Raw genomic sequence first — 15,654 nt, 5'->3', positions numbered from 1 at the left:
TATCTTTGACTCATGAAAGCCTCTCATGATTTTCTGCCCCCTGTTCAGGCATGCAGCCACTCAGCACTTAGCACTAGCTGCATGTTAGAATTGTTTAGTTGAAAGCAGGCAGAATGAAATTTAGTGTGCTGTCTGCATTAGAAGCTATGGGAGCGGGTTAGCCACGAATTGCAACCGGAATGCTCATTTTGAAAGTTCATCTAATTTCACAGCCTGAATGTGTCACTTGGGGTTGAACGAAAACACACTGTATCACTCTTTTATATTTCACTCCCCTTAAGATGAAAGCCAACACTACGTCAGCCGTTTTGACTACATTTTCCAATTTTTAGTCATTCGTGCCTTTATATCTTTTTTGTAAAATGGGGGCCAGAACTGAGTAGCGTACTCAAGTGTGGTATAACCTTAAGGTAAAAGCAAAAAACTGTAGATGCTGGAAATCCAAAACAAAAACAAAAATACCTGGAAAAACTCAGCAGGTCTGACAGCATCTGCAGAGAGGAACACAGTTAACGTTTCGAGTCCGTATGACTCTTCAACAGAACTAAGGAAAAATAGAAAAGAGGTGAAATATAAGCTGGTTTAAGGGGGTGTGGGACAGTTAGAGCTGGCTAGAGGGCCAGTGATAGGTGGAGATAACCAAAAGACGTCATAGACAAAAGGACAAAGAGGTGTTGAAGCTGGTAATATTATCTAAGGAATGTGATAATAAAGGTACAGATAGCCCTAGTGGGGGTTGGGGGAAGGGATTGAAATAGGCTAAAAGGCAGAGATAAAACAATGGATGGAAATACATTTAAAAATAATGGAAATAGGTGGGAAAAGAAAAATCTATATAAATTATTGGAAAAGGGGGGGATTTTACAATTTTAGATCATGAACTCTCTCCTCCATCCCCACCCCCTTTCCGATCCCCCTTTTTTCCAATAATTTGTATAGATTTTTCTTTCCCCACCTATTTCCATTATTTTTAAATGTATTTCCATCCATTGTTTTATCTCTGCCTTTTAGCCTATTTCGATCCCTTCCCCCCACCCCACCCCCACTAGGGCTATCTGTACCTTTATTATCACATTCCTTAGATAATATCACCAGCTTCAACACCTCTTTGTCCTTTTGTCTATGACATCTTTTGGTTATCTCCACCTATCACTGGCCCTCTAGCCAGCTCTACCTGTCCCACCCCCCCTTAAACCAGCTTATATTTCACCTCTTCCATTTTTCCTTAGTTCTGTTGAAGAGTCATACGGACTCGAAACGTTAACTGTGTTCCTCTCTGCAGATGCTGTCAGACCTGCTGAGTTTTTCCAGGTATTTTTGTTTTTGTGTGGTATAACCTTCTCAAGATTTTCAATTCTGTTTCTCCAGAAATGAACCTAAGTGCATTTTTTTACATGTCTTTGTTTACCTGTCTTACTCCTAATAATGATTTCTGAATCTGTGCCCTAATATCCTTTTGCTCTTCTACACTAGTTAGATGCTTATTTTTGAGGTAATAGGTGATCTCCTTATTCATCCTATCAAAATTTACCACCTTGCACTGATCTGCAATGAAATTCATTTGCCATTTACACAGCTGTTCTTCAAGTTTATTAATATCCTTTTATATTTTGCTGCAGCCTTCCTCAGCATTAACTAAACCACCCCGTTTGGTGACATCTGCAAACTTTGATTTGTATTTCAGATTCCTGAGTCCAAATCATTTATGTATATGGTGAGCAACAGAAGTTCCAGCACCAATCCTGGTGGAACACCAATCCCACATTCTGCTACTCTTAAGTAACTACTTTCAATTGTTACTTTCTGTTTCTGTTTTGTAGCCAGTTTGCTACCCATTCTGCTCCTTGTCCCCTGACTCTACGTGCTCTGACCTTTGTCGTGAGTCGTCTATAGAAAATCCTAGTATATTACATCAAGTATGTTATCCTTGTCTACTCTTTTTGTTACTTAATTAAATTGGTTAAACATGGCCTACCCTTTTGAAATCTGTGCAGACTATTCTTTTATACTTCCAGTTTCTAAATGTTTTTCTATTTTGCCGAAAAAAAGACACATGCTGTCAAAGCTTTTCGTCTTGGACTCATCGGGACAGTTCGCAAGATTCAATAGCAAAGGGAACAACAATTTATATTACCTGAGAAGAGAGTGCTGATTGATTGGTTGAGACGTTGCCATGGAGAATGCACCAGGGAACCTTTAACTGACAGGGTTTTTGTTCAAATTGAAACCAGGCAGGTCAACTCTGGTCAAGGCATTACCATGGTGAATGAACCAAGGAATGGCTGTCCCCAAAGTTTTTGTTTAGTTGAAAAAGGTGCAATGCGTGGACATGTTCTTTTTGTCTGCAAAGGATGGGGCCCTATATGTGAATATATGTAGTTTCTAACATGCGTAAGTGAGCCACACTGCGAGCCTGACTGATGATCTTAAATTGGTTTTCAGTATAATTCTTACAATCAAAAGTTTGGCAGTTCCCTGGTGCATTCTCCATGGCAATGCCTCTACCAATCAGAGTTCATATACCAACCAATCCACACTCTCTTCTCATGCAGTATAAATTGTTGTCCCCTTTGTGAACTGCCCCAATGAGTGCAAGATAAAAAACCTTTGACAGCATGGTTCCTTTTTTTTTAAGCAATACTCAATTTCTGTATGACCAAATGACTATTTTTCTATTTTCTATAACATTGTCCAGACTACTATGAGGTCAGATGGAGGCATTTCCTGCATTATACACAATTTCCCATGACATATTGGTAGTATTTAGTCAACCCAGCTCAAAATACGATTCTGCAAGCAAAATACTACAAATACAGGAAATCTGAAATAGAAAGAGAAAATGCTGGAGATATTCAGGTCAGGCAGTATCTGTGGAGAGAGAAAAAGAGTAACATTTCAGGTTGATGACCATGGACTATTCATAATTTCAGGACTATGATGAAAGTTTATTGACCTGAAATGTTAACTCTGTTTCTCTTTCCACAGTTGCTGCCTGACCTGCTTAATATTTCCAGCATTTTCTGGAAATATGATCATATGTTTAAAACATCGTCTGCCTAATTCTTTTCGAAAATGATTTGAAGAACAATTTGAATGTAAATCTGAAAGCTTTATTCAATCATTATCACAGAATTATGCAGCACAGGAGTAGACCATTTGGCCCCTCATGTCTGTCCTAGCTCTGTGAAATTCATCCCATTCCACTGCCCTTTAGCCGCAATCCAGCAATTTGTTTTCTTTTCAAGCATTTATCCAATTCTCTTTTGAAAGTTACAATTAAATCTGCTTCCACTACGCTTTCAGGCGGGCATCCAGATCGCAGCGTGCTGCTTAAAATATTTCTCCTCACCTTGCCTCTGATCCTGAAGGGGCTTGACAGGGTAGGTATTCAGAGATTTTGTTTTTTGTCCTGGCAGGGGAATCTGGAAAATGAGGGCAAAGTCTCAAGATAAAGAGACAATCATTTAATACTGAGATGAGGTGAAGTTCTTTCACTCAGAGTTGTGAATCTTTGTAATACTATAGCCAAGAGGGTTGTGAATGCTCCATCATTGAATATTTTTGAGGCTGAGATAGACAGATTTTTAGTCTCTCAGGGAATCAAGGGACAAGGGTAACAGGCAGGTAAGTAGAGGTGAAACCCAAGATCAGCAATGATCGTATTGAATGGCAGAGCAGGCTCGATGGGCTGTATGGTCTACTCCTGCTCCTATTTCTTATGTTCTTATTCTTTTGCCAGGTACCTTAAATCTGTATCTTCTGGTTGTCGACCCTTCTGCCACTGGAAACAGTTGCTCTTGTTTTAATCTTTCAGAGCCCTCCATAATTTTGAATACTGTACCTTTATTAAACCACCTCTGTACCAAAGACAACGATCCCAGCTTCTCTAGTCTGGCTAGTATGTAACTAAAAGTCTGCATCCCTAGTAGCATGCTAGTTTATCTCCATTGTACCCCCTTAAGGCTTTGATATCTTTCCTAAAGTAAGGTGCCTGGAATGGAACACTGCGGTGCAGCTACGGCCTAACCAATCATTTCTAAATATTTAGCATAACTTCCTTGCTTTTGAATATCACTGAAAAGAGAGACATGTTGCCAAAGCTTTTCACCTGGCACTTATCAGGACAAACACAAGAGTGCCAAATTTCAAATGATCATATCAATTTATACCATAGGAGAAAAGGGGTGGTGATTGGCAAGTGATAAAACTGGCTACCTCTTTCACTTCTTAGGGTGTGCATCTCAAAATCATTATCTCTTATTCTTAAAACGAATAGGGGTCATCAGGGCTTAATGACTTGGGATGAAACAATTGACTCTTGCTGTCTTTATTTGAAGAAAACTCTTTGACCTATGATATTGCACATAATGGCTTGTCTAACTTCCATACAAACCTTTAGCCTGCAGCTGGGGATTTGTTGCTTTTGCATGTTTTAAATGTAAGTCTATGTATAAAAAAAAAAGCAAATATCCTGAAATGTGACAATTTGGTATTCATGAGATCAATACTTCCATTTTGTGTCAGAATTACTGGGTTATAATCACAAAGCAAAATTTCTTTTTACTGGATGGGATTGTAGGATTTTGCTGGGCTTAATTGGAGAATATATTGGAAACACTGATTTCACTTGCTCCCCCAGCATTGTTGTTTTGATTCGTTACAGTGCCCATTCACTCAACTACTTCACAGCTCAGTTAATAGCAATCTTGAGTTAGAACGTTATAGGTTAAAGCCATAGACTTGACCACATAGCTTAGATTTGCATTTTAATGGAATACTTGAAATAGTGCTGCATTGTCAGAGGTACTGTGGTTCAGGTAAGAAGTTAAACTGAAGTTATAGGTACTTGGTTAGCTAGCTGGAAATGGTTCACTATTTGACACTATTTGAACATAACTCTGCCAAAATTGATTAGCTATTTGTTGATTTGTTGTTGTTTGTGTAACTTTGCTGTGTGTAAATTGTCTATGACTTGTTGCCTACACAAAAATGACACTGCCCTTCAAATGATAAAGCTTTGTTTTGTGCTGAGACATGATAACATGCTATCAAAATGCAAGTTTGTTTATTTCTTTGTTCCATGTACCTGTAGTAGATACAACACTTGGGAATCTCCAAAGAGTTGTTTGACCCCAATTTAAAACTGTTAATGTTCTACTTGCATTTCTTCTGACTCCTACCTTCTCACTTTTTCACTGACCCACACAATTCTAAATTAGTTCTTCATTTGTCTAAAACTGATTCTATGGCCTGATATATTATTAGCTTCCTCAAGTAAGTAAATACTATTTTGACCTGGTTTAATTAACGTGCAACAGGGCAATCTTGGTCACACAAAGTGGGCTGACATTTAACAGCTTGGATTAATCAATCAGTGAATGGACTAAATATCTGGTGCAGATAGCTGAGCACAACACAGGATTTTTAAAATGTTATTGGAATACTTGAGCAATTAAAATGCATCTACCATTCCTTCATTCATCTACTGAATTGGTAAGCAAAGGATTCTTTATTTTTCTGGTTGCTGGTTCAATCACTAATAAGGCTTGCCCAAGCAATACTGTTTTTAAAGTGTGTACTTTTTATCATGTCGTAAAAATACTGTAAATGTGAAGTGAAAATTCTTTGTGTGTGAAACTGAAATTTATTTTCTAGAGAAAGCGTGAGGGTTTTAAACAGATCTTTAAAAAAATGGAAATAGTGAATTATTGCCATTCGTCCTCTATTTAAATTGGTAGAGCTCATTATGACATTTGTATTTTAAACTTTTCATTTATAGAATGATGAAGAAATCAAACTTGATTTTTGCACTCACCTTACTCATGTAACTTTATCAGTTAACTAATATTTTTGTTGCAGGCAGTCTACTAGGAACCCCAACCAGTGTAAAATCATCTAGCAGTTCAGTCCAATCACCACAAGAGTTTCAAACTTTCACTGAACCGGATACAAGAAGTGATGGTTACAGTCATTCACAACAGTCCTCAACCAGAGAGACAACTAAGGGAGAAACTCTTGACCAAGAAAGGACTTTGATCAATGCTAGTCTTGTGCTGGGCCTCCCACTGACATCATCTGGACCTCCTCAAACAATAAACATTGAACACTCAGAGAGTGGTTGTGGAGATTATGACATCTCTGATGTTACTACTGTGACTTCAAGTGCTGTACCAGGGTATAAAAGAGCTCAAACCTCAGTCATGGAGGAAGAGATAGTAAAAGGAAAAAAACGAAAAGGAAATAAAAAGTACAAGCATGGACCTGGCAGACCAAAAGGAAGTAAAAATAAGGATAGCATTTCTCAGCTGTCTCTCTCTTCTGCATCACCATCATCATCTGTTACATCTGCTGCAGGAAGTGTGGCAAGTGCAAATCTGCAGAAATCTCCATCTCTGCTCAGGAATGGAAGTTTACAGAGTCTAAGTGTCAGCTCATCTCCAGCTGGTTCAGGTGGGTGTATGGGTAGGTTTATGTACCAAAACATTTATTACAATATGAATATTTACATAACTAAATCTCTCTTTCTCCCCTCCTTTTTTTTCTCTCTCCACTTTTTCCTTTCTTCTACTTTTTCCTTCCCCCTCCTTTTTTCTCTCCCTGACTCCCTCTTTTTCAATCACTTGCTAACGCTTTTGGGAACTTCTCAGTTTTGTTAGAAGTGGACTGCAGTGTTGCAGAGGATTCGATTCTGGGACTGCTTATTTACACTGTTTAATTACTTTGGAGGACTAGATGTAAATAATTCTGAGAATCAAAGAAGTTGTGAGGGAATATAATATAATATAAATATAACACTGCAGATGCTGGAAATCTGAAATAAAAACAGAAAATGCTGGAAAAACTCAGCAGGTCTAGCAGCATCTGTGGAGAGGAACAGAGTTAACGTTTCGAGTCCCTGTGACCCTTCTTCAGAGTTTTGTTACAATGAAATATTGAAAAAATGGTGAGCATGGGAAAAACAGGTGTAGATGGAGTTTAATACATGTAAATGTGGGATTGCAAATTTTGATTATAAAAGGTAATTCATGTAATTTGAGGAATAGCTAGGTGATATGAAAGGGCAGAAAGATTTGGGGTTCAGGTTCACAAGATATTAAAAGCAGTATCTCAAATGTTTGATGCAATAATAAAAAGTCAATACAGAATTACCTGTCTGTCATGCTGGTGGGGTAAAGCATCCCCATGATGTGATGAGGGAGCCTGGGACATAGGTATGATTCTGTTTACTATGACTGCATTAGGTTGTTGCTTGACTTGTCTGAGGCTGCTCTCCCAACTTTGGTAAAATCCTAGGTGTTAGAGAGGAGAACTTGGCAGGACTGAATGGGCGATGCCTTGATTGCATCCTGATTTGATGATTACGGAGTAGCCCATCATGTTTTGTTCTTATTATTGATAGCAGCTTGCTAGCCTACTTCAGAGGGAAGTTAGTGTGTGACTGGAGCCACATATCGGCCAGCAAGAACAACAGGTTTCCCTAGAAGATATGAGTGAATCAGTTGAGTTTTTACAACGGGTTGAATGTTGCAAATTGCTATTTTGTTGCCTTTCTCAATAAATCCTTTCAAATAGTGTTGGCAAAGTAATTAACCAGCACAAGTTTTGATATCCTTATTAACTCCTTTACTGCTTAATTTATATCCTTTGCGTTAAGCAGAGGAAATATTTAAATGCAATGATTTTGCATGCTTCAGGAATCTTGAACTAATTAGATGTAAGAAAGAATTCATGAATCATCAAATTTAATTCATTTTCTGGGTCAACAGCCACTAATCTTGTATTTATGCAGTGCAAGAAAGCATTGTTTCCTTCCTTAATTTAATGAGACTGAGGCATAAATGAAACAAAGTAAAAGGAAGCTGGCCTTTTAATCCTTTTTGATAACAATTACCATGGATCTTAATATTGTGAGGATGAATTTCCTGTGTCTTCAGAATAAGCAAATCAAAGTGCTCACAGAGTCCAATTTACTTTGGAATTTGACTTCGTAAAATTGAGTATATAATATTTAAAAGGAGATCCAACATTTTGTAATATGTATTTTTCTGTTTTTGTTTTTAAATGAAAGCAGATAAGAAGACTATATAACATGTATGACGTATTGGACGGTAAATGAATGTAGCGTCTGAAAATTAATGGAAAAACTCCTATTCCCCTGACCTTTTTCCATAGCCATTCAAATTTTCCTCCTTCAAATATTTATCCAATTCCCTTTTGAAAATTACCACTGAAACTGCTTACATCATTCTCTCAGGCAGCGCATTCCATATCATAATACCTCCTCTTGCCTCTGGCTCGTTTGTCGATTAGCTTAAATCTGTGTCCTCTGGTTACTGACCTTGTCAGTGGAAACAGTTTCTCCTTATTTACTCTATCAAAACAATTCATGATTTTGTACACTCCGCTATCTCTCCCTTAATCTTCTCTGCTCTCAGGAGAACTGTCCCCAGCTTCTCATATCTCTGTTTGTAACCGAAGCCCCTCATTCCTGATACCTTCCTAGTAACTCTCCTCTACATCCTCTCTAATGCCTTGACACATCCTTCCACAAGTATGGTGCTCAGGCGACAATGCTTTGGCTGATGCCTAACCATAGAGCCATAGAAAAGTTACAGCACAAGAAGGAGGCCATTCAGCCCATCTTGTCCATGCCAGCCCGAGGACACCCAGGTGCCCTTTCTAATCCCACCTTCCTGCACCCGGCCCATAGCCCTGTTGCTTACAGCACTTAAGGTGCAGACCCAGGCACTTTTTAAAAGAGTTTAGAGTTTCTGCCTCTACCACCAACTTGGGCAATGAATTCCAGACACCCACTACCCGCTGCGTAAAAAAGTTCTTCCTCATGTCCCCCCTACACCTTCTGCCACTTATCTTGAATCTACGTCCCCGGTTCTAGAATTCTCCACCAAGGGAAACAATTTTATCCTGTCCAGTCTATCTATTCCCCTCATAATTTTGTACACCTCAATCAAGTCACCTCTCAGCCTTCTTTGTTCTAAGGAAAGTAACCCCAACCTATCCAATCTCTCCTCGTAGCTACACTTTCCTAACCCTAGCAACATTCTTGTAAACCTCCTCTGCACTCTTTCCAGAGCTATTACGTCCTTCCTGTAATGCGATGACCAGAACTGCACACAATACTCCAGTTGTGGCCTCACCAGTGTTTTATACAATTCCAACATTATATCCTTATTTTTATATTTTATACCTCTGCCAGTGAAGGAGAGCATTCCACATGCCTTCTTTACAACCATGTCTACTTGAACTGCTGCCTTCAGGGACCTGTGTACTTGTACGCCAAGATCTCTCACTTCATCTACCCCTCTTAGTATATTCCCATTTATTGTGTAATCCCTGTAACTGTTTGACCTCACTAAATGTATGACCTCACACTTCTCTATGTTAAAATCCATCTGCCACTTTACCGCCCACTCCACCAACCCATCTATATCATTTTGGAGATTATGGCTATCCTCTACACTATCCACTACTCAGCCATTCTTTGTGTCATCTGCAAATTTCCCAATCGTGCCCCCCACGTTCACGTCCAAATCGTTAATATATGACACAAACAGCAAGGGTCCCAACACCGAGCCCTGTGGAACACCACTTGAGACAACTTTCCATTTGCAAGGGCATCCATTGACCATTACCCTTTGTTTCCTGTTACAAAGCCAACCTTTTATCCAGTTTGCCATGTGACCCTGAATCCCATAGGCTTTTCCTTTCCTGACCAATCTGCCATGTGGGATCTTGTCAAATGCCTTGCTAAAATCCACGTACACAACATCCACTGCACTACTTTCATCCACCCTTCTTGTCACTTCCTCAAAGAATTCAATCAAATTTGTGAGGCAAGACCTTCCTTTAACAAATCCATGCTGACCATCCCTGACTAGTCCATGCCTTTCCACACGACAGTTAACCCTATCTCTCAGGATTGATTCTACTAATTTGCTCACCACCGATGTAAGACTAACGGGTCTATAATTGTTTGGCATTTCCTTTGATCCCTTTTTAAACAATGGAACTACGTTTGCATTTCTCCAGTCCTCCGGTACTGCCCCTGTATCTAGTGAAGATTGGAAAATCATCCTCAGAGCATCTGCTATCTCCTCCCTGACTTCCTTCAGCAGCCTCGGAAACAATCCATCTGGCCCTGGTGACTTATCAACTTTCAAGGATTTCAACCCTTCGAGTATTTCCTCTCTCTAATTAGTGATTTAAAAAGGTTTAGCATAAATTAATTGCTTTTACACTTAATGCCTCCACCTATTAAGCCAAGGATCCCATATGCCTTACTAACTGTCTTATCTACTTGTCCTGCCGCTTTCATAGACTTCTGTACACCTCTGTTCCTGCATCCCCTTTAAAATTGAACCAGTTAGCTTATATTGCCTCTGAGTCATTGTGGGTTCAGTTCGCACTCCATGGACTTGAACAGAAATTGTAGGCTGACACCTCAGTACAGATACATCCTGACTTGGAAATATATTGCTGTTCCTTCGCTGTCGCTGAGTCAAAATCCTGGAACCCCCTTCCTAACAGCACTGTGGGTGTACCTACACCACATTGACTGCAGCAGTTCAAGAAGGCAGCTCACCACCACCTCCTCAGGGGTGACTAGGGATAGGCAATAAATGCTGGCCCAACCAGCGAAGCCCACATCCCGTGAATTAATGTTAACAAAGTATTGAGGAAATGCTGCACTATTGGAGTTGCCGTCTTTTTTCAGAGGACGTTAAACTAAGAGCCCGTCTGCCCTTTCAGGTAGATGTAAAAGTTCCCATGATACTGTTTTGAAGAAGAGAAGTTATCCCTGGCATCCTTACCAATATTTGGTTTGAATATTTATGAGATACTTTGATGCTGACATTGAAAATTGTGACCCGAGTTGCTGAGTCTGTCAGTCATTGAAGATTGAATCTTGAAGAATGAGATTCAAGAGGCGGAAAATGCAAATCAATGATGAACCCGTTGCAGTTTCAGCAATAAACAGAATTCCTAGGACAGCAAATGGAATGTTGGCATTTATTGAAAGGGGAATGGAATATGAAAGTTCAGAAATTTTGCTGCAGCTGTACAGGGCCTTGGTTTAACGACTCCTCCAAAATATGGCAACTCCAACAGTGCAGCATTTCCTCAATACTGCACTGAGGTGTGAGCCTACAATTTCTGCTTAAGTGCGACTCTGGCGTGCGACTTGAACCCACAAACAATGCCTTGGTGAGACACATCTGGAATACTGTACAATTCTGGTCTCCTTATTTGAAAAAAATATATAATTGCATTAGCAGCAGTTCAGAGAAGGTTCAGTCGACTCATTGCTGGGATGAGGGGCTTATCTTATTAAGAAAGCTGGAACTGGCTGGGCCTATACTCATTTACTCATTTAGTCATAAATTTCCAATACGAATTGGAATTAAGAATAAGAGGTGATCTTATTGAACCATATAAAATCCTGACGGGATTTGATAGGGTAGATACCGGGAGGATGTTTCCATTTTAGAGAGACTACTACCGTGGGACATAGTTTAAGAATAAGAGGGAGGTCGTTTAAAAGGGAGATGAGAATTTTTTTTTCTCTCAAATGGTCGTTAGTATGTGGAATTCTATTCCCCAGAAAGCAGTAGTGGCGTGGTTGTTGAATTTATTGAAGGCAGGGTTGGACAGATTTTTGATAGACAAGGGAGTTGAGAGTTAAGGGGGACAGACGGCAAAATGGAGTTGAGACCACAACCAGATCAGCCATGATTTTAAAGCTTAAGGTATGTCAGTGCAGCTCAGGCATGTAGAATGTGCATCCTGCGGGATGTGGGAAGTCATGCAGGCACCTGCAGGAAGTGTCACCAGCAGCTAGAGTCACTGTGGTGCATCCACAAGACTGAGGATTATGTGGATAGCAAGTTTAGAGAGGTGTTCACATTGGAGCTAAGTAGTACACAGGTAGAGAGTGAATGGGTGACCGCCAGAGTATCTAAGAGAAACAGGTAAGTAGTGCAGGAATCCCCTGAGCCTGACTTGCTCTCTAACCACTTTTCCATTTTGGATACTGTTGAGTGAGATGGTTCTTCAGAGGACTGTAGCAAGAGCCAAGTTTGTGGCACCATGGGTGTTTCAGCTGCACAGGAGGGGAGGAGGAAGAGTGGAAGTTCTATAGTGGTAGGGGATTCCAAAGTTGGGGAGCATGCAGGTGTTTCTGCAGCCATAGACATGACTCCAAGATGGCACATTGTCCCCCGGTGCCCGGCTCAAGGATGTCACAGAGCGGCTGCAGGACATTCTTTTGGGGGAGGATGAACAGCCAGATGTCGTGGTCCACATTGAGACCTATGGCATAAGTGGGAAAAGGGATGAGATCCTGAAAGCTGATTTTAGGGAGTTAGGAAGGGAATTAAAAACAGGACCTCAATTTCAGGATTGCTGCCAGTGCCATGTGCTACTGAGCATAAGAATAGGATGATTCAGCAGTTCAACAAGTGGCTGGAGAAATGGAGTAGGAGGGAAGGCTTTAGATTTCTGAGGCATTGGGACCAGTTCTGGGGCAGGTGGGGCCTGTAGAAGAAGGACAGGTTACACCTTAACGGGATTGGGACTAATGTCCTTGTGGGGAAGTTTGATAGTGCTTTTGGGGACAGTTAAACTAGATTGGCAGGGGGGTGGGAACCTGAGGGGAAATTTAGAATGGAGAAGAGAGGAACTGGTAGTGGGAAGTAGAGAAGTATTAACTGATGAGGATATAATCAGAGAGTAGTAGGTGGAGGCGGGGGCATAGTGGCATTGTCTCTCGCCTGGTAATCCAGAGATTCAGGGTAATGCTCTGGGGACCCCACGGTGGAATTTGAATTCAATAAATAATTAAAAGTCAAATGATAACCATTGCCGTAAAAACCCATCTGGTTCACTAATTTCCTAAAAGGAAGGAAATCTGCCATCTTCACCTGGTTTGGCCTACGTGTGACTCCAGATCCAGAGTAATGCCCTCTGAAATGGCAGTTGTATCAAACCACTACAAAGTCAATAAAAAGGAATAAAACCACCCAGCATCAACAATGGCAAATCCAGCCCTGTTGACCATGCAAAGCCCTCCTTACGAGCACGTCTGGGCTAGTGCCAAAATTGGGAGAGCTGCCTCACAAGCAACAGCCTGACATAGCAATACTCATGGAATCATACCTTACAGTCACGGAATCATACCTTACAGTCCCAGAATCATACCTTACAGTCCCAGAAGCCCCAGACACCGTCATCCCTGCGTATGTCCTGTCCCACCGGCAGGACAGACCCAGCAGAGGTGGCGGCACAGTGGTATGCAGTCGGGAGGGAGTTGCTCTGGGAGTACTGAACATCGACTCTGGCCCCCATGAAGTCTCATGGCATCAGGTCAAACATGGAAACCTCTTGCTGATTACCACATATTGCCCTTCCCCCCCCTTCTGCAGCTGGTGAATCAGTAGTACTCCTCTATATTGAACACCACTTGGAGGAAGCACAGAGGGTGGCAAGGGCACAGAATGTACCCTGGGTGGGGACTTCAATGCCCATCATCAAGAGTGGCTCAGTAGCACCACCACAGACCGAGCTGGCCGAGTCTTAAAGGACATAGCTACTAGACTGGGTCTGCAGCAGGTGGTGAAGGAACCAACAAGAGGGGAAAAACATACTTGATCTCCTCCTCACCAACCTGCCTGCTGCAGATGCATCTGCCCATAACAATATTGGTAGGAGTGACCACCACACATTCAATGTGGAGACAAAGTCCCGTCATCACTTTGAAGATATCCCCCATCGTGTTGTATGGCACGAAAACAAAAATACCTGGAAAAACTCAGCAGGTCTGACAGCATCTGCGGAGAGGAATACAGTTGATGTTTCGAGTCCATATGACTCTTCTTCAGAACTAAGGAAATAGAGAAATTAGGTGAAATATAAGCTGGTAGAGTGGGGTGGGACAGGTAGAGCTGGATAGGGGGCCAGTGATAGGTGGAGGCAAAGAAGATATTGCCAAAGATGTCATAGACAAAAGGACAAAGGGGTGTTGACAGTGGTGATATTATCTAAGGAATGTGCTAATGGGGACATTAAGGGTATCAAGCAGGACAAGCTAGTGGCAGTTGGCCCTAGTGGGGGTGGGGTACGGGGAAGGGATCAAAATGGGCTAAAAGGTGGAGATGAAACAGTAGGTCAAAATAAATTTAAAAATAGGTAGGAAAAGAAAAATATATTTTGTTAAAAATTATAGATTATTGGAAAAATGGGCATCGGAAAGGGGGTGGGGATGGAGGAGAGAGTTCATGATCTGAAATTGTTGAACTCAGTATTAAGTCCGGAAGTCTGTAAAGTGCCTAGTCGGAAGATGAGGTGCTGTTCCTCCAGTTTGCATTGAGCTTCACTGGAACATTGCAGCAGGCCAAGGATGGACATGTGGGCATGAGAGCAGGGTGGTGTGTTGAAATGGCAAGCGACAGGGAGGTCTCCTCATCTCTGTTTTAAATGGGTGACCTCTTACTTTTAAACAGTGACTCCTAGTTCTAGATTCCACAAGAGGAAACATCCTCTCCACATCCACCCTGTCAAGACCCCTCAGGATCTTATATGTTTCAATCAAGTTGTCGCTTACTTTTCTAAACTCCAGCGGACACAAGCCTAGCCTGTCCAACCTTTCCTCGTAAGACAACCCTCCCATTCCATGTATTAGCCTGGTAAACCTTCTCTGCACTGCTTCCAACGCATTTACATCCTTACTTAAATAAGATGACCAATACTGTATATAGTACGCCAATTGCGGTCTCCCTAATGCCCTGTACAACTGAAGTATAACCTCCCTATTTTTGTATTTAATTCCCCTTGCAATAAACAATAACATTCTATAATCTTTCCTAATTACTTGCTGTACTTACATACTAGCCTTTTGTGATTCATGCACTAGGACACCCAGATCCCTCTGCACCTCAGAGCTCTGTAATGTCTCGCCATTTAGATAATATGCTTCTCTTTTATTCTTCCTGCCAAAATGGACAATTTCACATTTTCCCACATTAAACTCCATCTGCTAGATCTTAGTCAACTCACTTAACCTATCTCTATCTGTTTGTAGCCTCCTTATGTCCTCTTCACGACTTACTTTCCTACCTATCTTTGTGTCATCAGCAAATTTGGCAACTATCCTTCAATCCTTTCATCCAAGCCATTAATGTAAATTGAAACAGTTGAGGTTCCAGCACTGATCCCTGTGACACACCACTTACTACTTCTTGCCAACCTGAAGAAGACCCATTTATGCCTACTCTCTGCTTCCTGCTAGTCAGCCAATCTTCTATCTATGTCAATATGTTACCCCCTATACCATGAGCTTTTATTTTCCGCAATAACCTTTGATGTGGCACTTTATCAAATGCCTTCTGGAAATCTAAGCACTGTACATTCACTAGTCCCCCTGTATCCACAACACATGTTACTTCCTCAAAGAACTCCAACAAGTTGGTTAAACACGATATCCCTTTCACAAAACTATGTTGACTCTGCCTGATGACCTTGAGCTTATCCAAGTGCCCTGCTATAACTACTTTAATAATAGCTTCTAATTTTTTCCCGATGACAGATGTTAAGCTAACTGGCCTGTAGTTTCCTGCTTTCTGTCTCCCTCCCTTTTTG

At 41.1% G+C, this 15,654-nt stretch overlaps 1 protein-coding gene across 12 annotated transcripts in view; it reads left to right on the top strand.

Moving 5' to 3' along the window:
- Nucleotides 1–15,654, top strand: part of mllt10 (MLLT10 histone lysine methyltransferase DOT1L cofactor) — a 325,623-nt gene that overhangs the window by 184,037 nt on the left and 125,932 nt on the right. For all 12 annotated transcript variants that reach the window (XM_078538350.1, XM_078538343.1, XM_078538367.1 and 9 more), the window contains one exon: nucleotides 5,860–6,450. In XM_078538350.1, the coding sequence (XP_078394476.1) occupies nucleotides 5,860–6,450 (591 nt within the window). The remainder of the gene's footprint in view (nucleotides 1–5,859; nucleotides 6,451–15,654) is intronic.

This window comes from Cetorhinus maximus, chromosome 3 (genome assembly GCF_964194155.1).
Source record: "Cetorhinus maximus chromosome 3, sCetMax3.hap1.1, whole genome shotgun sequence".
NCBI lineage: Eukaryota > Metazoa > Chordata > Chondrichthyes > Lamniformes > Cetorhinidae > Cetorhinus > Cetorhinus maximus.
The sequence above is the reverse complement of the archived record's forward strand: the minus strand, read 5'-3'. Positions and strand labels throughout refer to the sequence as shown.